Here is a 27,810-nt window from a genome sequence, read left to right on the forward strand (position 1 = left end):
AAAATTCAGAATACAAAACAGAAGAAAACAAAATTAACATGTACAGCTAACACAACATTTTTATTAACAAATAATAAACAGATTCATCTTTTCTCAACACATGCCAACAAATAACATTCCCCTGTAGTAATCTTTCTTTGGGCAACTGCAGCTCTTAGTTGTTGCTGTTCCCTCTAAGAAAGGAAGGGGTTATAAAGGGATCAGACCCCTCTTAACTGACCCATGGACTCTGTCTGTGAGCTGGCTCCAGAGTGGTCCTGTGCACCTTGAACAAACAAAACACAATTCAGGACATCTGATCAATAGGTACCAGCAATAACAGCAACATATACTGTGTAGTAATCTTTTAAAAATTGGTAAAACTAAAGACATTAGTAAAATAGACTGACATTTCTTTAGCATGTCAGTAAAACCTCTTTGGTACTGTAAAAGATGAATATGTGTGAATATCAGACTATTGTTTGAAAGATATGTTAAAAACATACTTGATCAGTTTCTGGTTTATGAACACTCTTCACTTACAAAGTATTCGTAACTGTATATAATATTAAATACCATTATATTCATAAAAAATGACTAACCTGTAGAGCCAAGCTGAGTGCTGGTACTAGACTGATCTCCAGTTCCTAAAACAAACAAAGTATTTTCATTGTGTTGTTAAAGATGCCTCAGCCGTATGCATCAAACACAGGAGGGTAGTTCAGCCCCTGCATTCAACCCAAACTTCACCCTCACACACTGATTGCTTTTTAAAGCTGCTTTTAATGCCATCAGCAACCATTCATTGATACAAATTCCCATCAGTTGTAATGACGGTCTGTTGCCTAGTGACAGTCCTGCTCATAACTTACCTGCTGAGTCTGTAGGAGTGGTTGTGCCCGAAGGATCTGAAATATCTGGAAATACAAAACTTTTGTTATTTATTTTGAGGAGGTAAGTTTGTGGAACTCAGGTGATGAAGCTTTGCATATTATGTTACAGTTGAGGGAAGATTTCTTCATTGTAATAGATTGATGAGTAGATGTTTCTTTATACTGTACCACTGCACTGACCTGTAGAGCCTATCTGTGAGTGTGAGCTGGCACCGGAGATATCCTCTGCACCTGCACAAAAAAAACACTGGAACTTATGCACGGAAAAACTACCGTCCAATTCTAAACTACATCAAAGAACTGTAGCTATGTATAAATTGCAAATTCTATCTGCCTTTCCTGCATGTTTTTGAGAAACACAGAATTAAAACAAGTAAAGAATTTGGGATAGATTCAATTACGGGCGGTCAAGTTGATTTAGAAACTTTTTAAAGTTCACATTCTTTTCTTCTAGGTTCCATAATAGTATCCAAAATGATGCAATGTCAGCATTCAAGAGTACAGGTTAAGTATTTGGGGTGTGCCAGATATATCTTCAGACTAATTCCCTTTAACATGATTTTTGTTGGCAGGTATAAAAATAAAACCTATGAAAAATGTAATTTCACAACAGCTTCATTTCCTTCATCTGTACAATTGAGTACCAATCAATGGCAATTAACTTGCGAAAAGAACAATTTAAGTTCTGTTGTCATCTTTACCGCTGTACCGGCATGAGTACCTATCAAACCCTCTAAAACCACTCATATCTTTATCTGGGATTGTTGATCTTACCTTTGATAAAAATAAATAATTTTGATTTCACTTCCTGATTTTCACTTTATTCATTTCCATATACACGAGTGAAGTGGATTGTGGGATTGTTGTCCCGGGCACATGGATTGGTGTCAGCTGACGGCAGTTTCACAACATGATTTGTGTCCGTTTACAGGGTAAGGGTATAGCTTACAGGCTCACCTGTGGCACGGCCAGGTGAAAGGAAAATGTGCTTCCAAACAGCTTTTAAGAAGCTGCCATTGATTCGTATATACAATGGTACTGATTAGGAAAATGCAGCTTTTCTTGCTGTGAAATGAACACATTGTAATTAGGTGTCAATAAGGGAATTTCTCAGAAGATCTGTATATATGCATAGTACACTGTTTGTATTGATACTATTCCTAACATTATCTTAAGTTACCTGTTACGTCTGTTTGAGAACCTGCAATGGGTTTAGCTGCTGCTCCTAAAACAGAATACATATTTTCATGTAAATCAAAAATTAGATGCCTTAACTTTTAGAGCTAAAAAAAAAATACAATGATGCAGCATACATAATATTAAACATTGCATTAAATTAGCAATTAAACAGCAAAATTAGCTAACATAAATGGCATGCAAATACGTTTACAACCTACACTAACAAAACAGATTGCAGCCACAAAGGCAGTGTTTCAGTTTCATTTAGAATCAACAAACCCTTGCATTGTTTATCAAGATTGAAACCAACCCACCAAAAAAGTACGTGTCCCATAAAACCAATTCATTATTCCAAATCTCTTTGAACCAACCTGCTGGTTCTGTGTGTGAGCTGATGCTGGATTGATCTGCGGTGCCTGAAATGAAGACGGCATGCATTTTCACAGAAATAAAGAACATGCAGGGACCGTCATTAAAATATCTTTCTCTACCGAGGGGGTTTTGTGATGCACAAGGTAATAACTAGACAACACTAACTGGTAGAATCTGCACAATTTTTGTATGGTCATTCTACTGCAGCTACAACCATAATTTAAAGATTTGGCAATCGGTTTCTATCACTCTCCCTCTCCTAATTAATAAATACATTGCAGTAAAAACAAATTGAACACATAGATAGTAACATATTTAATATAGTAAGTATTTTAATTTAATTTAACTAGGGTTACCATATGGCTCTAGATTAACCGGACGCTTTGAGACAGACCGGAATTTCAAAATTCCCCCTAAATTGAAAGTAATTCACGTATAAATGAGCTCCACCTTTGCTGAGATTAATCCTGCTGTGGTGGAATTGCTTGGGCGCAGCAAACAATTCACACTGATCAGCTGCTTCTGATCAGATCTTAATGAACGAATAGTTAATTTATCGATAGAGCAACGAGATGATGATGAAATTGTATTTGCAGAATAATATGGGCGATTGAATTTTAACAAACAGAAAAAAATAGCGACTGGCTGCAATTCATTCTTGGTATAATACAATTATTTGACGCGCATGCGGGTATTTAAGCACCATTCTTAATTGTAGCTAAGGATGGTTCATTTACACCTTCATTTATTTCAATTTAGGGGCAAGTCTGAAATCCCGTTCTGTCTCATAGCGTCCGGTTAATCTGGAGCCACATGGTAACCCTAATTTAACTGACTTGCAGAATCTGTGTGGGGACTGGTAGGCCTACTGGAGGAATCAGCTGAGCCTTAAAATTTGTACAACAAAAATAAACACCAGTTTAATAATACAGTAATGGTGTAGCAAAGGAGATGTGAAAATCTACAATGATTTATTCAATTCTGTGCTGGAAGAAATTCAAGCATGAATATCGGTGTACATTATCAGCTAAAATAGCTGAAACTGCCAATTGACGATTGTGTTTTTTCCCTTATATCGGTGCCATGCCGATAGGCTATCGATTATCGGTGCACCCCTAATAAAATCCTGTTTCATTTACCTGCAGAGTCTGTCTCTGAACCAGCCACCTGTTTATTTCCGTTACCTGAAAGGAAAGAAAGAAAGATTGATTTTCCAGTTGTTATTGCAGTTTTTATTAATGTCGTCTTTTGTGCTTTCTGAAAGAAACTATATCTATACTCAGTGAACTTACCATTCAAATCTGTCAGTGAACTGTTCTCAGGCTGTGCTTCTGAACCTAAAGGAAAATGAAATCCTTAAACCATCATGTTTAATGCAAACCTATACTATTTTACAAAATGCCTTTTATTTTACCAGAGAATGGTATCATTAACTTGAAATCTGCATCTTTTTAGGCACTGAGAACAATTAAAAAGGTCAAATTAAGTACTGGTTCAATTAAGGGTTTAGTAATGGAGAGCTCAGTTGGACTGAAAACCAGAAGACACTGGGGTCCCAAGCACTGGGTTTGGGAAGCCCTAGTTTAACCTCTGAGTAAACAGCTCTAATACAGACATAGAGGATGATCTCTTCATCCTGCCTGTTTCTTCAGTCTGAGAGCTTGTGCCATGGGCATCTGTAGCTCCTGCATTGAAATATTAATAAAAAACACATAGACCCCGTCATTGTTTCTTTTTTTTAGAGAAGGCACTGATGGACTGACATGTTCTTGTACACCACAGTTATGAAGACAAAACTAAAACATGAATTAATATATAATTCCAGTCCACTTATTAGTGGAAAACAGTATTGTAATTTGGGTTTATTCGTGGTGTAATACTTTACAGTTGGTATTGCACTGTATACTTAGGCATGTCAGCTCTCTGTTTCATAAGAGAGTATATTTTTAAAAGGGGGGGGGGGGGGGATCGAACAATAAGGCTGACGCTCTGCTATTCCTTTGCTCTTGCCCTTCTAGGAAAACCCCAGCGACAACTCTGTTAAAAAATCTGGGTTAAAAACAAACAGACGCCAGTGTCGGGAGTGGGAGAAAGGGCAAGCAAGCACGGCTAAGGAAGACGTTATTGTAGTTAAGCTCGGGGAATCTGGGCAACCCAATAAGTGATAGCGAGGGAACAGGAGACCGTCACTTAAACCCGAGCCTCACCGAATAGCAGAGGTGCGGGACGCTGCCTGTAGCATCACCTTTTATTTGTTTCTCTTTTGCTTTCGCTTTTTTGTTTTGGAATATTATTTGCAACACCTGTGAGTGCAATCCGAACTGTGTGCATCCCTACCATTGTTGGTAACACCCTGGAAACTATGGAATTACCGTTGTCGGTATTTGAGCCATGGCACAAGAATGCCATCTGCTGGAATTAATAAAACAGTGCACCCAATGATGTTTCAAATAAAACTTCTGCTGACTCCTGCAAGTGAATCACCCACACCCTCTCACATACAGCAACTGCACTCCTTGCAAGGGGTTGTATAACATTACAATATGCTACAGGTAAGCATAAGGGGGGGAAAAAAAATATCTTACCAGTTGTATCTGTCTGAGAGCTGCTTCCCTGTTGATCTGAGGATAATAAAAAAAATAATTATTTCATGGCATGATGACTTCAGTATAGAATGTTAATTAACAGAGGTTCCAAAGTTCCACATTTGAAAATGAATTTGCGTTATTTTTTGCTTCCTGGCTGCATTTGTCCCATAGAATAAACCTTATAGGTAGGCTTATACTACTTTTAGCGAAGATATGTTAAACATATTGAAACATAAGGAAGTTGGCTATTTTGAGCAAACACTATAGCGCCATAATAGGTAATAGCGGCTGGCAGAGCCTTGTTTATAGAGCCTTGGTATGTTTTCCCGGCCGTTTCAAAACGGATCGGGACTGCATTTCATATGCTCCGTGTCAATGTGACGGAGATGTTTTTTGTCCAAATTTCGTGAAAATCAGTGCGGTAGTTTTTAAGTTACAGAATCGCCAAAAATATTGTTTTGACAAATTAGGAGTTTTTTTTTGTGTGTTACAATAACTCAATCGGCTGCGTGTTTAAACCATATCTGGCAGGCAGATAGTACTCATTGGCTAGAAGTGCCTTTTTTGGAACCGAAAATTTTGATTAAGTATTTAGCGAGTTATTTTAATTTTTCTTTGCGCATGCGCAGTTTATTTTTGCTAACTGATCAAGTTAGGCACGCGCAGTCAGGCTCCACCACCAAGAGTAAGTTAGCGGGTATTCGTCAGTTTAATAATTCTCTGTGGGTAATTGAATTTGAATGCCTTAGGTCACTTATGTCCTGTGGTTCTTTTGGATTCTGACTTTATCCATTTCATTTTTTATGACATTTTTTTTTTATGCTTTCGACCTTAACTCTGTGAAGCTAAACCCCGGATGCAATACCATGATTGACAGCGCTATCTCCAATCAGGACTCTAGAAGTTGATGCAGCAACAAATGAAATTGTACCTCTTTTAAATATTTACAGCCAAGATATTAGTCAGTATATATTTAGTTAATATGCATTATATACACTTTAAAACATAAGCATAAAAGATCTATATTCGTAATACTAATATATTGTGTACAATAACGTATTACAAACAATATACTGTGCATGATCATTAATATTAACAAATGCTTCAGGGTTTGTTTCTGAACACAAAAATCACGTAGTAAATTGCTCACAAACAATTACGGATTTGCAGCATTTAACTGATCATGTATGTTCAGAACCCTCCTTCCATGTGAACTGTGACGCACAATACATACAGTGTAGTGAATACATTAAGGTAGCTGCATTTGAACAAAAACAAGTAAAGTCAGTGCTTAAAAGTGTTTTTCTATTTGTATGTCATTGACTCCAGTGTTTTGTTTCCATGTTGAAATCCCTAGTTAACAGAGTTACAAGTATCCAGGAGATCATGTTGTTCATGATCATTAGGCTGTTATCTTGTTTATATTAAGCGATGAAATGGTTGAATCGATTGTATGGAAATATGCCATTCTCCTCTTAATGACGCCATTTGAATCAATGTACATTTTTAAACAAGTTATAAATATAAATACATTTAGGAATATATTCATATTGTTATTAATAATCAATCAGATAGCTAGCTAATATAAACGTAACTAAAGTATTCATGTTTTTAAAAGTTGTTACAAATGTAATAGCCTAATAATAATAGCTTGTTTTATTTATGAGAAGTCTATGTATATGTGTATAAGGTATCTAAAATGTGGTCCTACTTGGGAATGTTTGTTATAATAGTAGAGGTTTTTTCTTATGCAAAAACTAAGACTAGCCCACGACACCTCAAGAGGGCTCGATGGTGATTCTGGCGTCCCAGAATCACCCCCCTCCATACCCAACTCAACTCAGCCCAGCTTACTTACCTGTACATCAGCTTTCCTTTCTATTGTGCTTGAGATCCCCAGCCAGAATCTTTCCGTCTCAACCATAGCCAGTTGCTGCTCCTCTCTGCTGCGTCAGATAAGTTCTTCACTGTGCGACACAACTCTTGGCCACTGAATCTGACGTCTCTGAGAAACCGGGTTGTAGAGTGTGCCACAAATCCTCGACAACCCACCTACACTGGGTAAACCCGGACACTCCATCCTCGCTGTTCCGCTTCAGTGGCTAGTTGAGCATACCGCAGTTTCTTCCTCTCATACGCCTCGTCTACAGCATCCTCCCATGGCACTGTTTACGCTACCAGGTGAACAAGGCGTGCTGATCCAGACCACAAGACAATATCTGGTCGAAGGTTAGTGGTGGCAATCTCAGGTGGAAAAATAAGCCATTGACCAACATCTGCCAGCATTTTCCAGTCTCTAGCAGCTTCCAGTTGTTCTGGGCGAGGATTGGTTTTAACACCTTTTCTTGGTGGTTGCTCTCCTGGGCGGAGGAATGTTGTCTTTTGTGTGTAATGTTTTGATGGAACAGGTGGCAACTTATTGGTCATGTTACGCTTGTCTTCCAATGCTAAGGCCAAACATCACAGCACCTGGTCATGGCGCCAAGTAAACCGTCCTTGGCTAAGACCCACTTTCAAAATGTGCCTTAATGTTGCAGGTGATGAACACAAAGGACATGAGGGATCCTCTCCTACCCAGAGGTTTAGGTTCTGTGGTGATGGGAGAACATAAAGGGAGGCTACTATCTCGTGCACACGACTTAATATCTCATCAGCACGAGATATTATAGTAAGTCGTGAGCACGAGATATTATAGTAAGTCGTGAGCACGAGATATTATAGTAAGTCGTGAGCACGAGATATTATAGTAAGTCGTGAGCACGAGATATTATAGTAAGTCGTGAGCACGAGATATTATAGTAAGTCGTCACCACGAGATATTATAGTAAGTCGTGAGCACGAGATATTATAGTAAGTCGTGAGCACGAGATATTATAGTAAGTCGTGAGCACGAGATATTATAGTAAGTCGTCACCACGAGATATTATAGTAAGTCGTGAGCACGAGATATTATAGTAAGTCGTGAGCACGAGATATTATAGTAAGTCGTGAGCACGAGATATTATAGTAAGTCGTGAGCACGAGATATTATAGTAAGTCGTGAGCACGAGATATTATAGTAAGTCGTGAGCACGAGATATTATAGTAAGTCGTGAGCACGAGATATTATAGTAAGTCGTGAGCACGAGATATTATAGTAAGTCGTGAGCACGAGATATTATAGTAAGTCTGGAGCACGAGATATTATAGTAAGTCGTGAGCACGAGATATTATAGTAAGTCGTGAGCATGAGATATTATAGTAAGTCGTGAGCACGAGATATTATAGTAAGTCGTGAGCACGAGATATTATAGTAAGTCGTGAGCACGAGATATTATAGTAAGTCGTGAGCACGAGATATTATAGTAAGTCGTGAGCATGAGATATAGTAAGTCGTGAGCATGAGATATTATAGTAAGTCGTGAGCACGAGATATTATAGTAAGTCGTGAGCACGAGATATTATAGTAAGTCGTGAGCACGAGATATTATAGTAAGTCTGGAGCACGAGATATTATAGTAAGTCGTGAGCATGAGATATTATAGTAAGTCGTGAGCATGAGATATTATAGTAAGTCGTGAGCACGAGATATAGTAAGTCGTGAGCATGAGATATTATAGTAAGTCGTGAGCACGAGATATTATAGTAAGTCGTGAGCACGAGATATTATAGTAAGTCGTGAGCACGAGATATTATAGTAAGTCTGGAGCACGAGATATTATAGTAAGTCGTGAGCATGAGATATTATAGTAAGTCGTGAGCATGAGATATTATAGTAAGTCGTGAGCACGAGATATAGTAAGTCGTGAGCATGAGATATTATAGTAAGTCGTGAGCACGAGATATTATAGTAAGTCGTGAGCACAAGATATTATAGTAAGTCGTGAGCACGAGATATTATAGTAAGTCGTGAGCACGAGATATTATAGTAAGTCGTGAGCACGAGATATTATAGTAAGTCGTGAGCACGAGATATTATAGTAAGTCGTGAGCACGAGATATTATAGTAAGTCGTCACCACGAGATATTATAGTAAGTCGTGAGCACGAGATATTATAGTAAGTCGTGAGCACGAGATATTATAGCAAGTCGTGAGCATGAGATATTATAGTAAGTAACTGGTTACACCACCTTTAGCAGCAATAACTGCAACCAAACGCCTCCTGTAGTCATTAATTAGTCTCTCACAGCGCCGTGGAGGAATTTTGGCCCACTCCTCCATGCAGAACTGCTTCAACTCGAGCATGAACTGCTCGTTTCAGGTCCTGCCACAACATCTCAATGGAGTTTAGGTCTGGACTTTGACTAGGCCATTCCAAAACTTAAAATTTCTTGTTCTTCAACCATTCTGATGTAGACTTGCTTGTGTGTTTCGGATCATTGTCTTGCTGCATGACCCAACTGCGCTTCAGCCTCAGCTCACGGACGGATGGCCTGACATTCTCTTGTAGAATTCACTGATACAGAGCAGAATTCATGGTTCCTTCAATGATGGCAAGGCGTCCAGGTCCTGATGCAGCAAAGCATCCCCAAACTATGACACTACCACCACCATGCTTGACCGTTGGTATGAGGTTCTTACTGTGGAATGCAGTGTTTGGTTTTTGCCAGACATAACGGGGCCCATGTCGGCCAAAAAGTTCCACTTTTGAATCATCTGTCCATAGAACATTGTTCCAGAACTCTTGAGGATTATCCAGGTGCTTTTTCGCAAACTTGAGACGAGCATTCATGTTCTTCTTAGTGAGTAATGGTTTCCGCCTTGCTACTCTGCCATGAATCCCATTTTTGCCCAGTGTCTTTCTGATGGTGGAGTCATGAACACTGACCTTAGCCGAGGCGAGAGAGGCCTGCAGATCCCTGGATGTGGTTCTAGGGTTCTTTGTGACTTCCTGGACGATTTTATACCTTGCTCTTGGATAGATTTTGGCAGGACGGCCACTCCTGGGAAGATTCACTACTGTCCCAAACTTTCTCCATTTGGACAATATGGCTCTGACTGTGGTTCGGTGGAGCCCCAGAGCCTTAGAAATGGCTTTGTAACCCTTTCCAGACTGATAGGCATCAACAACTTTTTTCCGGAGGTCTTCAGGAATTTCTTTTGTTCGTGGCATGATGTGCCTCTAGAACAGGGGTGCACAATTCCGGTCCTGGAGGGCCGGATCCCTCCTGGCTTTTGTTCCAACTGTGTTCTAAATTACTTAATTAGACCAATAATTGGTAATAATTGGTCCAATTAAGTAATTTAGGGCAAGGTTGGAACAAAAGTCAGGAGGGACACTGGCCCTCCAGGACCGGAATTGTGCACCCCTGCTCTAGAACCTGTGTGCTGACAACTTCACTCTGATGGTAAGGGCCAAAGTCAGTTAGATTTATATTGGGCAGGGCTGGCCCAAATCAGGCCTGGTTGTTAACCAAAGTACTCAAACAGCTGACCCTAATTATCCCTTTAATTGGGTTGAGTTAACTAAGGGGGGCAATAACTTTTTCACACCTGAAGATTGCATGTTTGATTAACTTGCACACCATACAAATGAAACAAGTACCAAAATTTGGTGTCATTTTTTCTCTCAGACTCCCTCTATATACTACGACAACCCACAAAAAAATCTGACCAAATACAATGTGAAAAATGTGCAAAAATGCAGAAAATCAGACGGGGCAAATACTTTTTCACGGCACTGTGTGTGTATATATATATATATATAATCAAAATGAATTCAGTAGGCACAATGACACAAGCTGTTTACTTTTTTAGTCTTGGCTGAAGTAAAACTAGTTCATTCACCACTGCTCTGTTTTTTTCTTAGTGTGTGTTATTACACATTCCCAAAGCCTGCATTCAAGGCGTTCCAGCTGGTTTCTCTTGGCACATTGAGACACAGAACTAAAGAAGTGGAGTAAGTTTCAACATGATTGGACAATGAGAAAAAAGTGACCTTCTCACTTTTACAAAACAAAAAGGGGTTCTATTCCCCTGTCTGGTACCTGTGGGATCAACTTCAGAGACGGTGTCTGTCACGCTTCCTTGCTGACTGTCTGTGCCTGAAATACAAGTATGGCAAGAGATTTGTAATGCCCTGCTGGGCTCCTCGTTTTCACTTTGATATACCTGAACAAAAACTATGATAAAACCATGAAAATACAGCATTATATAAGAATTATTAAAGGGAGCATTCAGAATTCAACCACTGCCTCTATGTATTAGAACAGGGAGTCCTCCAGGCTTTGTAGATATCAAGAAATCATTTCCTGGAAGGAAGTACGATGAGTTCAGTTAAGTATTGAGGGCAGAGCTGGAACAGGCTCGAGGTTCTGGACCTCGTGCACGGCTGTATTAGAGGGTGGATATTAATCCAATCCTGTCTAGCCTATATACAGAAGTGCATTTGAAGGCCCAAGATACCCATGTTCTGAATGCTGCCTTTGGTTTAGAGTTAAATGAATGTCCTGTTTAAACACATTTCTGTTCTGTTAAGGCCTGCGCCCTATCTTTCTATTTGAATTAATAAACTCTGGATATGTAACCTGTGGAACTCATGTATGAGCTGGAATTTGATGGTCACCAGAGCCTATTCAACATAATGATCATCAAACAACATTATAGATAAATGAATGTTTCATCTAAAGACATTGTTCCATGCAATGGCATTTCTAATTAAGTTAAATAATTGTTATAATAGTAAAAGCCTTTTTTTGTTTCGTTTACCTGAGCTTTAAATAGGTTTGGAACAAAAATAAATAAAATTGCATTTGTGCATATGTCAGATTTAGGATAGTTATTTTTTTTTTGTAGATTTGAAAAAAAAAAGTGTTAATATATTTAAAAAAAAACGCTTTAAAAGACAAAAACAGATCCATACACATTCAATTAAGGCTGAAATACACAGGAGGTACTGTATCATTGCTGCTCACTTTATTGATCCCTGGTGATCCTATGTAAGTCGCCTTGGATAAAGGCGTCTGCTAAATAAATAAATAATAAAAAATAAATAATAATAATTAATAACAGCTGGGCACTGTGTGCATTGCAAATATGAGAATTATAAACTGCTATTCAATTTGTATTATAATATAAGAACAATATATCATACGTGTCTGTGAGCTTGAACCTTGCTGGACACCACTGCCTATAGGAAATATTAAATATAAATGATAGATGATTGTTCAATTCATCTATAATATCCACCAGGGATCAATAAAGTGAGCAGCAATGATACAGTACCTCCTGTGTATTTCAGCCTTAGTAATGATAGTAATTATTATTGTGATATGCAAGTCCAAAACCCGCACAACACCATTTCACTGCAGGGAACTACTGACTGAATGAGACACGTGCTAGTAGTGTTTAGCACTTCAATATTTGCTTTAACATGAATTATGCTGTAGAAACCAGGCTATCTATTATAAAATACATTTTGTTATAAATATTAACAACAGATGCCATTATCCTACCTGCAGGACCCGACTGTGAGCTGGAACTGTGTTGGGCACCAGTGTCTATTAGAATATATTAAAAGTGAAAATGTATATGAAATTGTATAGAAGCTATATATATATATATATAGTAAATATGGACTGGAGAGGGGGCTCATAGTGGAAAACAATAGCCCCTGAGGGAAGAACTGTAATTATCAAGCCGCATTGCTCCCGGGAGGTATTTTTAGTTCTTCCTGAGGGGCCTTTAGTTGCCCACTATGAGCCGAGGTCTGCAGTCCATATTTGTTTTATTAATCAGTCAATAAAGTCTTCATCTTATTCATATTTTCAGGGGATTAATTACCCATAGAAGCTGTATCTGAGCTGGAACTGTGCTGGGCACCTGAAATGACAAAAGAGAAAACATTTACATCATTATAAAACTACTATTCCCCCTTTGGTGGAGAAGCACATACTTGTGCAGAGCACTGGACTGGATCAGCAAACAGTGGAAAAAGGCTACTCCATACCTTTGAACAATGATCAGATTTTGTTATTCTTATCTGCAATTCCCCATTTCCCCACCTACTGTATATAATAATAATAATAATAATAATAATAATAATAATAATAATAAAGTTTATTTTGTATAGCGCCCTTAAAAGCAATCATCTCAGAGTGCTTCACGATTAATAGAACAGCAATAAATAAACAGATTATACATAAAAAAGCACAAGGAAATAAAACAATCATAAAAATCATAAAAACGCCTTTCTAAAAAAGTAAGTCTTTAAATTAGCTTTAAAAACACTCAAAGAGGCTGAGTCCCTGATCTCTAGTGGAATAGAGTTCCATAATTTGGGGGCATAGCAACAGAAGGCCCTGTCGCCCATAGAGCGCAGGCGAGCAGGCGGGACACACAGCATTCTGAGATCAGCAGAGCGGAGGTTGCGAGTGGGAGTGTAAAAAGATAAAAGATCTGACAGATAAGTCGGAGCTAGCCCATGAAGAGCCTTATATGTCAGCATTAAAATTTTAAAATCAATTCTAAACCTCATAGGCAGCCAGTGCAAGGCCTCCAAGACAGGAGTAATGTGATCTCTTGAGCGGGACCGAGACAAAATTCTGGCTGCAGAGTTTTGAACAAATCGAATTTTAGTGCGGATGCTATTAGACACCCCAGCGAGCAGGGCATTACAGTAATCGATCCTGGAGAAAACAAAGGCATGAGCCAGTTTTTCAGCTGCAGGTAGAGAAAGCATGGGACGCAGTCTGGCAATATTTCTAAGGTGAAAAAAAGAAACCTTGACAGTATTCAGCACATGCGATTCAAATGTTAACCCAGGATCGAAAAACACACCCAAATTTTTCATCTTAGATCTGAACTCAAACATGGTTCCATCAACAGACAGATTAAAAGCATTGGTTTTACCTAGCTGACAGGGATTACCTAACAGCATTACCTCAGTCTTGTCACAATTAAGGTGTAAAAAATTTTGTGACATCCAATTGTTTATATCAGAGATACAGGCAGTTAGGGCAGAGGCAGCAACATTGATACCAGGTACTACTGTATATAATTTACATGTAACACATGAGCCTGGATGGGTTTCTACTGTTTCTAACAGTTATTAAGGAACTCCTGTTTCAACTAATTGAAAGAAGAGTTAAGTCGCATTACCATGGGAACTGGTGTGAGAGATGCTGGAAGTCTGGCCTCCACCACTTTCATTAGCACCACCTTCACTCCCACTGCCTGAAACACACACAAGAGCTTCATTGGGTCAGTGGAACAAGGACACACTGACAGAATGGGAGGACACTGGCTTTGGAGTTTGTTTAAGTGCTGTCTCCTTCCTGGCATTACACCTGTTTGCTCTGGTGCATCTTGACTGGTTGAGCACAGGCCCAGCACTGGATGTACTTTCTCTAATCTCTTTCATTAAAGCTGCATTATCATATTTCTGACTAAGCTGCATTATCATATTTCTGAATAAATGCTTATTGTACTGTTCCAAAAAAAAATTAAAAAAAATAGCCCTTCAGTTACAACTGTTATAATGATCTAATTTGATAAGAGGGATTATAATGCCAAGATGTGAATGGGTGTCATCAATCAAAATGCAGAAGAGTCACTTTCTTGTTATTCTAAAAAATATATTATACATGCTTTATTTGTGGGTTACTGGAAGGCAGTGTGTAATTCTGTTGTTTTAGGAGTGCAGTTAATGCAGATGCACATGCACAACGTATTATTATTTAAAAAGGTGCTTGTCACTGGTTCAGTATTTATCACTGGTTCATGCATGGCTCGATAGGAGAGGAAGATTTATGAACAGTCTAAGATCTATGGAGACAGTTACAAGGTGGTCTCTGACTTACCCTTAGAACCTGTTCCTCCAGAGGCACTGCCAGCAGCTAAAAGAAAATATGTTTAAAATTGTGTCTTTATATTATTGGTATTATGAAGAAGAAGAAGAAGAAGAAGAAGAAGAAGAAGAAGAAGAAGTAGTATTAGTTTGGGTATTTTTTTAATGCATTTTAAAATGGTAGCCCATTATGATTCTCAGGGCAATAGTGTTGTGTGCTACTAACAATTCAAGCTGTATTCTTGTTTGACTTGGTCTCTGTGCCGTCACTGACCTGCTTATTCCCAGTGCCTAAAACAACACAACTATGTGAAACACTGAACATATAAAGGATATGAGATGGATCTAAGTAGGGGACCTAAGACTAATCCATTTGAATGGGGAGTTATTTAACTCCCCATTCAAATCTGTTCCAGAGGAGCTGTCTTGCTGACTTCATGAACCTTAAACAAGAACAGCAATTCAATACATATACAGTATGTGTGAAACCCTCACCACCCATCTCCTTGCAAAGTTCCCGTACATGCTTGAAGATCTGGCAAAATCATAATGCAGAATGGAGCTTTCCTGGATTATGAAAATTGTTTGGAAAAGGTCACAGGTTATTATAGGTGCCAATGAGGGTTCGTACTGTACAATTCCATATGAGGTCACTATTTTCAATTAAAAGATGGTAGACATTGAAGCCAACAACTTATACTTTATTATTGGTCTTGAAACTGCCCCCAACCACATCCTAACCGATCTTAAAATGTACCTCTAATGCCATCTAAGGGTCTGGCTGATTGACTCCTGCTTCCACTACAGTGATAGCAACCACCCAAATGTTTTCAAAAATTGGAATCTTTTTTTTTTTTTTTTTTTCATTCTTATTTTAGCTTATTTCAATGCCATTCTATGGTGTTAGTTATTGTGATACTAAATTCCATTATAAAAAAATGAATAATTTTAAGAACTTTAATTTCTTGTCAGTAAAAAACAGGGGCGGTCTGCTGATAACACTGAAAAATCATGGAATATGGAATGTGACTTTTTTCATCTCGACCGTTACAGCAGGGGTGAGTGTAGCCAGTAACCTGTGACACACAACCCAGTAAAGTTGCATTTCCACTCCCACAAACCCCCATTCTGAACACCATTCTCAGTGTGCTGTTCCATTGACTGCTTCCCTCCCGATGCAAGCTGGTTCATTCAGGACTGAACAGGAATGATTGCTAAAGCATTCTCAGGTCATGTTGAATTAGAACCTGAGAAGGCTCAAAACAGGAAAATAAGTCATACTGTTTGTTCTTTTGAAAAGCTGAGATATAAAACTTTAACCTCATGGAGTGATGGAGAGCCAATATAATAATTATTATTATTATTATTATTATTTTTTATTGTATTTATTTTACAGAAAATAGAAGCTCAATCAAACACAAGAGGGAGGTTATTTTTTCTGTAAATGTACGAATATGTTTTTAAAGGTTGACCATGTTTTTTCTGACGTTGACCATGAATGAGGTGAAAAAAAAAGAATTTCAAAACAAGATCAATATAAACGTAATGCATTCAATTTATTTTAATGGAAGACGTCAGGGATGTGTTGAATATCGCGGAGGTGCAGTTCTACCAAGTTCATTTTTAATCAGGTTTCTAATCTGACGTACTCTCTGCAAAACAGAATAATACCTCTAAGGAAAAAAGAGATCACTCTCACAGTACTCTTATCCCTAGATAGAAACAGGATTATTGTGATTTCCCAGGTGATGGTTCTACATTGCTTGTGTGTGGGCAGAAGTGTTGTGTTTAATTAACAGATAAAAGAGGATTAGCTTCACTTACCCGTATCCTTTGATGACGTGGTAACTTGCTGTGCCCCAGTCCCTTAAAACAATAAAATAAATGATGTTGTATTAATGACCAGGATAAAAAAAACAAAACGTAAGAACATTTTGTTTCTTAAGTAAAACAATGTGGGGATTGCAAGCCACGTCTTGAAACTCAAATATATGTACAGCGTTATGAAACGCCTCCAAAGTCTTTAGCAGTTTAATATGCACTTACCGCATTCATTTACCTGACACAGTTTCAGTGTTAATCCATTAAAAGCATGTCATATACCATTACAGTTTAATTTCCACTGATAACGCTGCCTCTTTGCACAGTTTTGTTACCTAAAAGAAGTGTATGATTTAAACCCCTTGATTTTTAAGGTCAGTGGATATTTCTGTTGTTTTGGGGTTTTTGTACAGACTCCCTCAACTCATTTGAATACCTGTATTGGTAGTCAAAACAATTCCAAGGTACAGACACTTATTTTAAATGATATGACAACCAACCCATGCACTTGGAACAGCCCAATGAAGTTGTCATGGTAACAGTACCCATGAAGGTTATCTTAGTAAAACAGTACTGTGATTAACCCTGTTTCATAACACCGGACTGTCTTCAAAAGCTATTGTTTTGTTATTATAGGCAAATAGCATTTTCCTCCTGATAACTCTTTCAAATCAACACTTCAGCACAGCCTCTTTTGGTCCATGGACTGCTTATTTTTCTTTCACTGTGAAAAGATGTTTCCCATAGAAGTGTAGTGTACAAAAAATTCAATTAAATTAAGATTTTATTTTGAATTTATTTTCAGAATAATATCTCCAAGTTCACGACACTTAGGGCCTGCTTCAACTAACTTTTAGTTGAGAAAGATAATAAATAATAATAATAATAATAATAATAATAATAATAATAATAATAATATTAATAATAATAATAATAATAATAAAATGTAGCTACATTATTATTTTGGTATGATAAACATGTAATAAACAGTGAATACAAATAATAATTGATCCATATGCTCTATGTTTATTTCATGTTTTTTTTTCCAGATACAAGTTAATTGAATTGGGCCCTTAATGTAATTATTCCATAAGAATAACTGTTTAGAAAAGTACATCAATCAAGTCTAGTCCAGCCCTAGTGAGTTCCCTTTTACCTGGCTCTTCTCTGCACCTGTCGTCTCCGTAGCTGCTGTAGTGATGGAATGTTTGTTTTTAAATTATACAGATTCCATTACGTAAGCTAGAAATGGCAGAAACTTCAGTCTGATTCGTTGGAAAGAGTTTTTAGTGATTTTGTAATTTTTCTTGTATTCTACCGGGACTGAACATTGTTGTTAAATCTCAAAGCAAAACAGCTGAACCCAGTTTATATACAAAAATCGCATCGAATAAAATGTCAACCGGGAAGCCCTCCATGCAAGAATATGTTAATTCAGTCATACAGATGTGTTCTTCCAGACATTGATGTATCACAGTCATTTGGCTTGCTTTGTTTCTGAGGTAGATGCTGCCCCAAAGCTTTCAATTGTGAATGGCAGGTGCTGAGGCCAAAAGTAAGGAGGAAGTTAAGGGTGCGGAGGTGAACTCACCAGCATGACAATGAGTGCAGAGAGATTCAGTTTAAATGTACCCAGCATGAATAATGCAGGCAACTACCAATCGAAGGCATAGGTGCAGAAAGACAGGCCATACTCTTTACATGGTACAGAAAGATGGGCCAATGTAAAACTGTACTACATTCTTTCAAACACATGAAACGTTCTCCTTGATTCATTGCCCTAACCCTAATCCTAACCCTAACCCCAATTAAGAACTGATTTAGATCTTAACCTGGCCCTCGTCTTTCTACACCTATGCCCAATCAATTGATATTGTTGTTGTTGGCTGCTGGAATTCTCCAGCCTATCAAGTGATCATATTTGCAGGTGTATTTAGAGTTACTGGTCTGGAACTTACCAAAATTATGACATGAAACTCCTTGATATAAAATGAACTTGAAATTTTACAAGAGCTAGCCTTAAGAATCACAACATGCTCTACATTGAAGCCAGTGCAGAGGAGAAGACAAGTTTTCTGAGAAGAATAATACAACTGTAATAATATCGTAGCGTGCACTGGGGTAGGCAGCAGCAGGGCTGGTAGGTGACGTAATCACACACGAAGATATAAGCCGATATACTTTCCGGCTCCTTTGTACAGCAGTATCAGCACTGTGCTTTAGTGTGACAGGTCCCGGGTTCGCGCCCGTGCTGCCTATGTGTGGATTGCCTCGCCCTTTGTGATGCGCCTGCCTGCCTGCGGGAACCAAGATCGCTACATTGGTGTCAGAAGTGGACGCAGGTACCCCGGCACGCACTTGTCGGACTGTAGCCTGGTGAGCAAGTCCGGGGCAGACTTGAGGCTGGCAGGGGAGAGTGTAGCGTGCACAGGGAAAGGCAGCAGCAGGGCTGGTAGGTGACGTCATCACACACGAAGACATAAGCCCGATATATGCGCCTTGCAATGGAGCCGGCTCCTTTGTACAGAAGTATCGGCGCTGTGCTTTAGTGCGAGAGGTCCCGGGTTCGCGCCCGCCCTCCGCCTGTGTGTGGATTGTCTCGCCCTGTGTGATGTGCCTGCCTGCGTTAACTGAGATCGCTACAATATTATACCAGGAAGAAACATTTCAGTTTTTGTTTGTTGCAGTTTCTTGCTAGTTTTATACCATTACAATTGTTTTACGCACTTTAACATTTATTTCACTTATTTCTGTATTGCTGTATAAAAAAATGACATATGAGTTAGCATGTCCTTGCCTAAAGGGCTTCATTTTGCAAACAATATAAAACCGCTTGGCCACATCTTATATAAAATAAAGCTAGTCTTGTTGGTGGCAAGTTTTTAACTTCTCACCCTTATTCATATCTTGACTTTTGGAGTCATCATCATCTGAAAAGAAAAGGAAATTGATACAGTTCATGAAAAACTGTTCACATGTTTCCTTGTTTTGTGAAGATCAATATTACCGGACACGCTCTTGTCAAAGCCTCTGTTCTAGTTTTCAATGTCATTTTAGATATATTTATTACAGTCTTACTGTCCCTTGTTGTTGTCAACCCTCTGCCTCAATTTTGACCGCTACACAGTGTGGCCACATGGGCATTGAAAAGAGTGAATCCGGTACATGTTTTTGGAAACCTCAACATTGTGTCCATTGCAACAGTAATGGTTAGCTTACCAAGTAATTATTTTGACCGTTACTTAAGACAGACTACTTACCATATGTATTGAAAATATATCCTTGGGATGATGGCATCTTACAGAACTTGAAACATACAGAAATAGTGCTTTGTTCTGTTTGGATCCCTTGTTACCGATCAGTAACCACCAAACTGTTTGTTATAATACTGACCAGGTAGAATGGGACACCTTTACAATGCCTCACAGTTACATTCACAATGCATTACCTGTGTAGGACATGTGTCTCAGTAAGAACACTGGACACACACTGGACTGGGCGAGAGCAGAGCATGTAACCAGTAAACATTGCATGAGTTAAACACACATTCTGTACTGCAACTGACAGCAATACAGTGCGCATGTGTGTGCGCGCGTGGAGACGCAGGCCTGAGAGATAGCAGAGGGGCACGTTTTGTTTTAGAAAGCAGACAGTTTTCTGTTCTTTTATTTCTTACCATCAATATCTTCCTCAGAAATTTCATCCTCACTCTCATCGGCATCTTCACTTTCAACCTCCTCGGTTTCCTTTTCTGAAAATAAAAGAGAAGAAATCAGCTCTTGGTAGGAGTTTTAATACAGAGCGTCCCCTTCTCTTGACCTATTGACTTAAACTTGAATGTCTGCATGTTGCTATAGTGTACTAAACACACAGCTTACATAAACATTTACAGAGCCTCCCGTTTTGTACATCAAACTTTTGTCAACATTTTAGTCTGTGCAAAAGGCATAATAAGAATTCCAAGAAACAGTTAGGCCAGGTAGGCCTTTTCATTTTTCATTTTCATTCTGTTAGAAGTGCTATAGCATACGCTTATTATAGAGTTATATATGGTTCAGTAATATATAATTGTTGTACCTTCAACAGGTGCAGTAGTAACTGTAGCCATCAAAATCACCAGCGCAGAAAAGATTACAAGATTTCTGAAAATACAATAAAAGATTTTAAAAGTAAAGCATATGCATAAAAAAACCCTACTGTCTAACTGAAAGAAAAATAAACTACAAACACATGCATACTATGGAAAAGGATATCATAAAACACTAAACCTTTCATTATAGTATCAATGTGAGAAAATCAGTTATGAAAAATCATGAATGCTAGAAATCAATCAAAGAAATCAAAAGAAAAGCAACACAAAGAAGAGTTACACATTTTATTTATTAAATAATAGAAATGTTATTTTTAAAAAAGTCTTCAGACTAGTACTTAGACCATTCTACACTTTACTGTGGAAAATGGCCAAATTAACAAATGTATTTTTACTTAAGTTTAAAATCTGCTCACTTGCTACTTTTTGCCAATATTTTCTTTCATTACAAACATTCACAACTGTGTTCTACAACTGAACTAGTTAGCAGCTTGACTTTTCATTGTTAAAAAAACAACAATACATGGAAGACAATCCACCTATGAAAATGATATTAATGTTGCCATTTTTGTACAGTGAGAAAAGATTATGCACAGTAAAATAAACAAAATGAAGTTAAAAAATAAACTCCAATCCATGGACCTGGCATAAGACAGGATTTTACTTTCGTAAGAAATTCCCCGGTCTCTCTTGAAAAAATATCCAAACACACCTCAAGGAAACAAGAATAGAATAAATAATCAATACACTTGTTCTAACCGTGAAATAGGCTTTGATGGCATAAGTGTATTCCTCCGTTGAAATACACTTATGCCAGCAAAATTATCCACCAAATCCATAGTACCAGATATTAACTTAACACATGAGATGTATATACTGTATATGATTAACAGCATGTCACACAAGAAGAAAAAACAAGTTCAAACAATACCGTGCAGGGTTTCAGCCCACTGGATACAGTATTCGATCACTATTACTGCTGTTCTGGGTATTTGCTTCACGAATACACTAGTATGTTAACATCCTTGTCTCTGTTTATAAAGCTGCATCACAGGCCTGCTTCTCTTGACTTTGAAGTTCTACAAACTCGCATCCTTACAGTTTTTTACTGCCAAAAAGATATCCTAAAAGCTGTAAACAAAGACTGCATGAAACGACACACAAGTCTCCATTGCTAGGGGTCCAGTAGTGAAGATCACATTGAAACAAAGCTGTTAATATACCTACCAGTCTGTACTAATCCAGAGGTACCAGCTCTGCATCAGAATAAAACAGTCTTACCTGAACCACAATATATGCCAAGTAAAAGAAATCCAATCCTTAACTCCCCTTAAAAGCATTTAGCATGTTTTGAAAACCATAGGGCCTAATTCTCCCGTCAGTAACAGATAACACACCATTAAGATTCTCCTTTGTGCACTTACCGAGACAACATCTTTGAGTAGGTATCACAGGCACAAGCGATGTGCAGTGGACATGCAGGCTTTCACTTCCTTATGCTTCACTGGACACCTTCTTTATGTTTTATACTCTGTCAACTTGAGAAGGGGCAGGGCTTGTATGATAACCCCAGCCCCTGGGACTCGCACATTTGCCTTATAATGAAGAAGTTAACAGAAACTTTGTAAAATAGAAAATTGGGTTATTTTTTCCCCCAGATATTTTGGAAGCGAATGTAAGAAAGAGAGTAGTTTCTTTTGGTTCATTGACTTGTTGCTCCACTAGGTAAAACATCTCTTGAGTGGAAGTTTTGTCAGTTTGGTTTTACTGTAAGTTGAGAATGTTGTTAGGTGTCCCAGAGTTACCTGAATTCAGTGACTTGACCTGTATTGAAATGTGGTTAGACATCAGAAGTGGGCATAGCCCTCCTGGTACGATAGAGCAGGGAAGGGATTATGTTGATCCTCCCCATCCTGCTTACTTTTCGTTCCCTGATTCTGATAAGTAAACATAGACACTGCTCAGTATGAATACTTTATATTATTTAGTCCCTTGTTGCTGGTATTTTGGAGTTATCTATTGAGCAGGGGTCATTGTGCACTGTTTTACACCATTGGGAAGCCATATTGATATTACTACAGAGAAACCCAAGCAAAACCATTTGAACCATTCCAGCAGTTCTTAGAGTACAATGCTGTAGATCACAAAAATGCAAACTCTGTGGTATCTAATCTTCTACTTCTATAGCATTGTCTTTGAAAAAGCTGCATATTCCAGTTTATGCAATGCAAGCAAAGAACAAGCAAGCAATCTTCAACACAAGAAGAGGGACCTGCGATAATATTGCAGATAGATTTTCACAATATTGGTTTGCTCTCTTTTAAATAAAGGGCTACGAATATCAGTAACTGGCAATGTCTCAGTCCTGTGCTGCTTACTGGAATTGGGCACAGGAGTTTGTGCTGAGGATCAGTAGTACTGGGAAATGGATCTGGAAGACGTTAGGTCTGTAGTGAAGAGTGGATCTCATCCTTTATGCTTGTCTGTTAAGTCTGTATTTCAACATATCTTTATCTAGCTGGTCAAAGAACATTCAAACTGTCTGTCTATATATGTGCCAAAGAATGTCTAAACTATTCCATATTAAAACCTGTTACTCTTGTGTGTGTGTGGGGGGGGGGGGGGGGGGGGGAGATAAAAGGATGAAATGCAATTCTTGGTAAGGCTCTGTTCTGATTATTAGTGACTGATGACATTCTCATTTTCTGCTGTAATTAATATTACAATAAACAGCCACTGGTCATTGGTTTAATTACTAGTAACCAGTGACCGGGCATGAGTGTCTCATATAACATAGTAATTTGTTTTGTAAAACACAGACCCTGATTGTCGGTGAGGTATCCTATGTAATCTAAAACTCTTTCATTTTTTAGATTAACTTAATTCTATATGCCCTGATTTTATAAATACCTGATTCACCTCAATCTGGAAGGCAGAGTGATAGGAGCATATTCAATGCACAATGTCCTTTACAATAATCTTATTAAAGTGGCTTGCTCAGGCCTCACAATACTGTCTTTATATTTGCTCACTCTTTATATTTCTTTATTTCCTCGTCAATGGGGAAGTGCTTCATTCATGACTGAATATCTTGTTGCAGAACCATTCCCATGAGAGTTGAAGTATCCTCTGGCTCTGGATGATATGCTTTGTAGCATCTGTTTATTGTGAAATATAAATTCATAGTTTACATTCTTTCAATAGAGCGATGAAAAAAGTGCCGGTTACCTAAATACTTGTGGGCTTATCAGATCTGCATTCAGTGTATACATGTTTGTATACAGTATAAATACTTGTGGGTTTATCAGATCTGCATTCAGTGTATACACGTTTGTATACAGTATAAATACTTGTAGGCTTATCAGATCTGCATTCAGTGTATACATGTTTGTATACAGTATAAATACTTGTAGGCTTATCAGATCTGCATTCAGTGTATACACGTTTGTATACAGTATAAGTACTTGTGGGCTTATCAGATCTGCATTCAGTGTATACATGTTTGTATACAGTATAAGTACTTGTGGGCTTATCAGATCTGCATTCAGTGTATACACGTTTGTATACAGTATAAATACTTGTGGGCTTATCAGATCTGCATTCAGTGTATACATGTTTGTATACAGTATAAATACTTGTGGGCTTATCAGATCTGCATTCAGTGTATACATGTTTGTATACAGTATAAATACTTGTGGGCTTATCAGATCTGCATTCAGTGTATACACGTTTGTATACAGTATAATTATTATTTTTTATTATTATTATTCATTTCTTAGCAGACACCCTTATCCAGGGCGACTTACAATCGTAAGCAAATACATTTCAAATACTTGTGGGCTTATCAGATCTGCATTCAGTGACTATCTGTCCAGGTATGTCCTCAAGTACATTTGTATGCAGTATAATAGACACCACACTGGCTGGTTTGAAGTACATATTTTTTCCCCTTAAGAGAAAATAGTTGTTTTTTGGTCTTTTAGACTTTGAAACTGGGGTTTTTGCCTTTCGGAAAGTAAATAGTATTGATAATCTGGCCCTTTTTTTTTTTTTAAATCAGAAAGGAGAATGGTTCCTAACAGTAATTCTTCCTGGTTCATTATCATCGAAAAAAAAACCCAGCTTTGAAATTAAATTAATACAAAGTTGTTAACAAGTGGATTAAGGGACAGCGTGCATATTACTACTACACCTACAACTCTGGCTGGAAGTTTTGCATCCCAGTATAGAATTAACTAGCTTTGCTTCATAATGTTGAATGAAACCTGCTGCATGATGTTATGTTAACATATTGAATGACATACCGCTTTGTAGTTTACATACTGTATATTTAACAAAAAATACCAAAAATTAAAAAATGTGACATTTCGAAATCCAACTTGAAATACTGTACTACTATTATGGCTTCGGGTAGGCTTTTACGATATAATTTTGTAGTTTATTTAACATCATATAATAAAAGAAAATATCTAAATTAAGTTCATAGAGTTTTTCTTTTTAATTGTCTCAATCCTAGAATTCTAGGTGATGCAAAAGGTTTGGCCAGAGCTGTACAACCACAACTAAAAACGAATACCAATAATATTTAAGCAATACTATTCACTTGGAGTTATGTGGTCCCACCAAACTTCTTTCTTATGTGGCATAAACCAGATCCAAGCCCAGGCTTTTAGTGGTCAAAGGCATGACAGTCTAATGCAGTAACTGTCTCGCCCACTAGCTCAAGAGTTTCTACTGTGTGAATTAATAATATGCTTTTCAAAAGGGCATAGGAAATAATTATCCTGGGTTTTTAATATGTACAGTAGTGAAAATCAAACCACTCTAAACTGAAAATCTTTGCAAATTGTCAAAAGGCAAAGGAGTGATTGTCTAATTGAATTGATGACTTGAATAGGCTACACATGCAATTCACTTAAAATAATAAGAGAACAGTAATATGTAGCCTATGTAAATGATTACTGACCCAAAATTGAAATGGTCACACCCAGAGGTTTTTCATGCAGGTCGGTACATAACGGATATAAATGACAGGTGTTCTAATACATTTGCACACTACTGTAAGATTCTAGAAAAAGCCATGCCTTCCCCCAGCCAACATCTCTCGTGCTTTGCTCCTATGTGCATGCTGTCGACTTTGCTCAAATGCAGGCCACACAGCGACTTCTAGTCACAGCAGCAAAGGCAACCTTGTGTACTAGCCCTAGTAGTGCGGTGGAGCCATCAGACTGGGCTGATTTCCACTGAATTCCTGCCCGACTCATGTTTTAGGATTATGTCTTCAACACAAGCTGCCCTACTTGACCTTCTACACATAACGGATGGATACAAGACGTCTCGCGAGAGAACTAGGTTGGCTTTTAAGTGAGCTGTAAATGTAAGATTTATTACTCTTTACAGACTTGAGAAGCAATTCAGCCGTTGTGTGCTTATTGAAGCCTGACATAATAACAACGAGAGCTTTGTTTTAACATTTCTACAATCCGGTTTGCTTTTCTATAGCTTTCTTCACGCGGAGTGGCCCTGCGCATGTTACAATTGTTTTATTGTTATACATACTTTATTATGGCATGTAGTGAAACATCCATACAATTAGTAATGGCAAAAGTTAAATACTTCAGCAGTTCCTGTCAATCATTCAATTTAATTCAACGGTTACAGTACTCTCCTGTCCCCCCCCCCCCCCCCCAAGTCAAAAAACCCATCCCCTGAAATGTAAGTGTGAATAACTTGCCTTCATTAAAATATATGTCCCCTTATAAAACATTTACGCTGGTACATTTGCACTTTTCCCCCCCATAGTTATACTTTGTATTTACCATGGTTTTGCTTTACTGTACAGTACCTCTGGGCTTTGCAAGCTTAACTCTACTTTACCATGTTATCACTATGCTTAATTATTATACTTTGCTGTGCTTTTACTATGGGAAACTTCTTAAGTGTTAGTAGTTATCCAGGAGATGACAGGATAGCAAACGAGAAATGGAACAGTTTCTGAAAACCACTCTGCCAATAATATTTAATAGAAACTAAAACCTGGGAAAGGTTTGTAACCGACAAAAAGTTATCTATATGTACTATGAATACTCACAGGCTCTTTTAGAAATCCGGTTTTATTTCAGTCACAGCTGTACCAGGAGGGGTGGCTGGAGACGCAGCTCTGCTTAACCCACAAAGAAAAGTGCAGAAGAAACCAAACACAGAATAGTGAACAAAGCCAAAATCTAATTGTAATACAATACAAATCAAATACACAAAAATAAACCAAACAGAACTCAACTAAATAAAGAAATCACACCAACAATAACTTAAAACACCATATAATGAATTGTGTGCTGTGAATCTGGCAGGGGTGCAGTACCAGTCCAGACCACCAGGAGGTACAGCCTTCAAGAAGAGCTGTATTCAAATAAGTAGATTTAAACGGTACCTACAAAAGAAAAAGCTATTTTAAGAGTTTACAATGTTTAATTTAAGTTTAAGATAAACAAGAAATAACCAAGTAGGCAAGAACAGGTTAAACACAATTCCAATAAAATACAGCAGCGATTACACCATTCAATAGACTGGACTGGAATCGCAAGGTCAGAGCTGCGGACTTCAATCAACCAACAATCACACGGACAGGTCGGCCGCCCTGCACTGAATGGGTTAACCTAAACAGCAATACAGAAACACAAGTGTTAAGAAAAACCTTTAAGTTTACAAAGCATTTCTCTATCAACTAAACAATGCAAATGGATTGTCTCTCTACAACTAATCCCGTATCTATACGACCAGAACACAAACATAATCAATAGTATCACTTTCTTTCCATAGACGCCGCTACACGCCAGCCGGGCCTTGCTGTTCGTCTCTCTCACTAGATTGCAATTCCAAAAACCTCTCCAACAAAGCACATATATAGCAAAACGTCAAACGAGGAAATTAGCTGCCAATTACATGATTTAAGATATCAAGCGGATAGTTTAAGTAGAAATAATTAACAGCTTGTAGTGTCTAAAAAAAAGTAACGTGCGTCAATTAGAAGCAATGACATAACCACATCAGATAAAAGGCAAGCTACCAATAGTTAAAACAGCATCAATCTACTCTAAATAACAACAGCATTCAGCTATGGT

At 38.0% G+C, this 27,810-nt stretch overlaps 1 protein-coding gene across 12 annotated transcripts in view; it reads right to left on the reverse strand.

Moving 5' to 3' along the window:
- Window positions 1-22,232, reverse strand: part of si:ch211-80h18.1 (uncharacterized protein LOC555593 homolog) — a 47,660-nt gene extending 25,428 nt beyond the window's left edge. For 4 of the 12 annotated variants that reach the window (XM_059010433.1, XM_059010430.1, XM_059010429.1 and 1 more), the window contains exons 1-20: window positions 22,114-22,232; window positions 20,677-20,741; window positions 20,276-20,350; window positions 19,494-19,529; window positions 16,603-16,644; window positions 14,792-14,827; window positions 14,091-14,165; window positions 12,774-12,812; window positions 12,446-12,490; window positions 10,979-11,035; window positions 5,009-5,044; window positions 3,716-3,760; window positions 3,563-3,607; window positions 3,260-3,310; window positions 2,366-2,467; window positions 2,053-2,097; window positions 1,053-1,103; window positions 852-896; window positions 582-626; window positions 221-265 (exon numbers count right to left, since the gene is read on the reverse strand). In XM_059010433.1, the coding sequence (XP_058866416.1) occupies window positions 221-265; window positions 582-626; window positions 852-896; window positions 1,053-1,103; window positions 2,053-2,097; window positions 2,366-2,467; window positions 3,260-3,310; window positions 3,563-3,607; window positions 3,716-3,760; window positions 5,009-5,044; window positions 10,979-11,035; window positions 12,446-12,490; window positions 12,774-12,812; window positions 14,091-14,165; window positions 14,792-14,827; window positions 16,603-16,644; window positions 19,494-19,529; window positions 20,276-20,350; window positions 20,677-20,741; window positions 22,114-22,124 (991 nt within the window). In that variant the 5' untranslated portion in view covers window positions 22,125-22,232. The remainder of the gene's footprint in view (window positions 1-220; window positions 266-581; window positions 627-851; window positions 897-1,052; window positions 1,104-2,052; window positions 2,098-2,365; window positions 2,468-3,259; window positions 3,311-3,562; window positions 3,608-3,715; window positions 3,761-5,008; window positions 5,045-10,978; window positions 11,036-12,445; window positions 12,491-12,773; window positions 12,813-14,090; window positions 14,166-14,791; window positions 14,828-16,602; window positions 16,645-19,493; window positions 19,530-20,275; window positions 20,351-20,676; window positions 20,742-22,113) is intronic. The other 8 variants (XM_034058929.3, XM_059010431.1, XM_059010436.1 and 5 more) reach the window with 8 other exon arrangements.
- Between the last annotated feature and the right edge of the window lie 5,578 nt (window positions 22,233-27,810).

The sequence above is a fragment of the Acipenser ruthenus genome, chromosome 3, assembly GCF_902713425.1.
Source record: "Acipenser ruthenus chromosome 3, fAciRut3.2 maternal haplotype, whole genome shotgun sequence".
Taxonomy (NCBI): Eukaryota; Metazoa; Chordata; class Actinopteri; order Acipenseriformes; family Acipenseridae; genus Acipenser; species Acipenser ruthenus.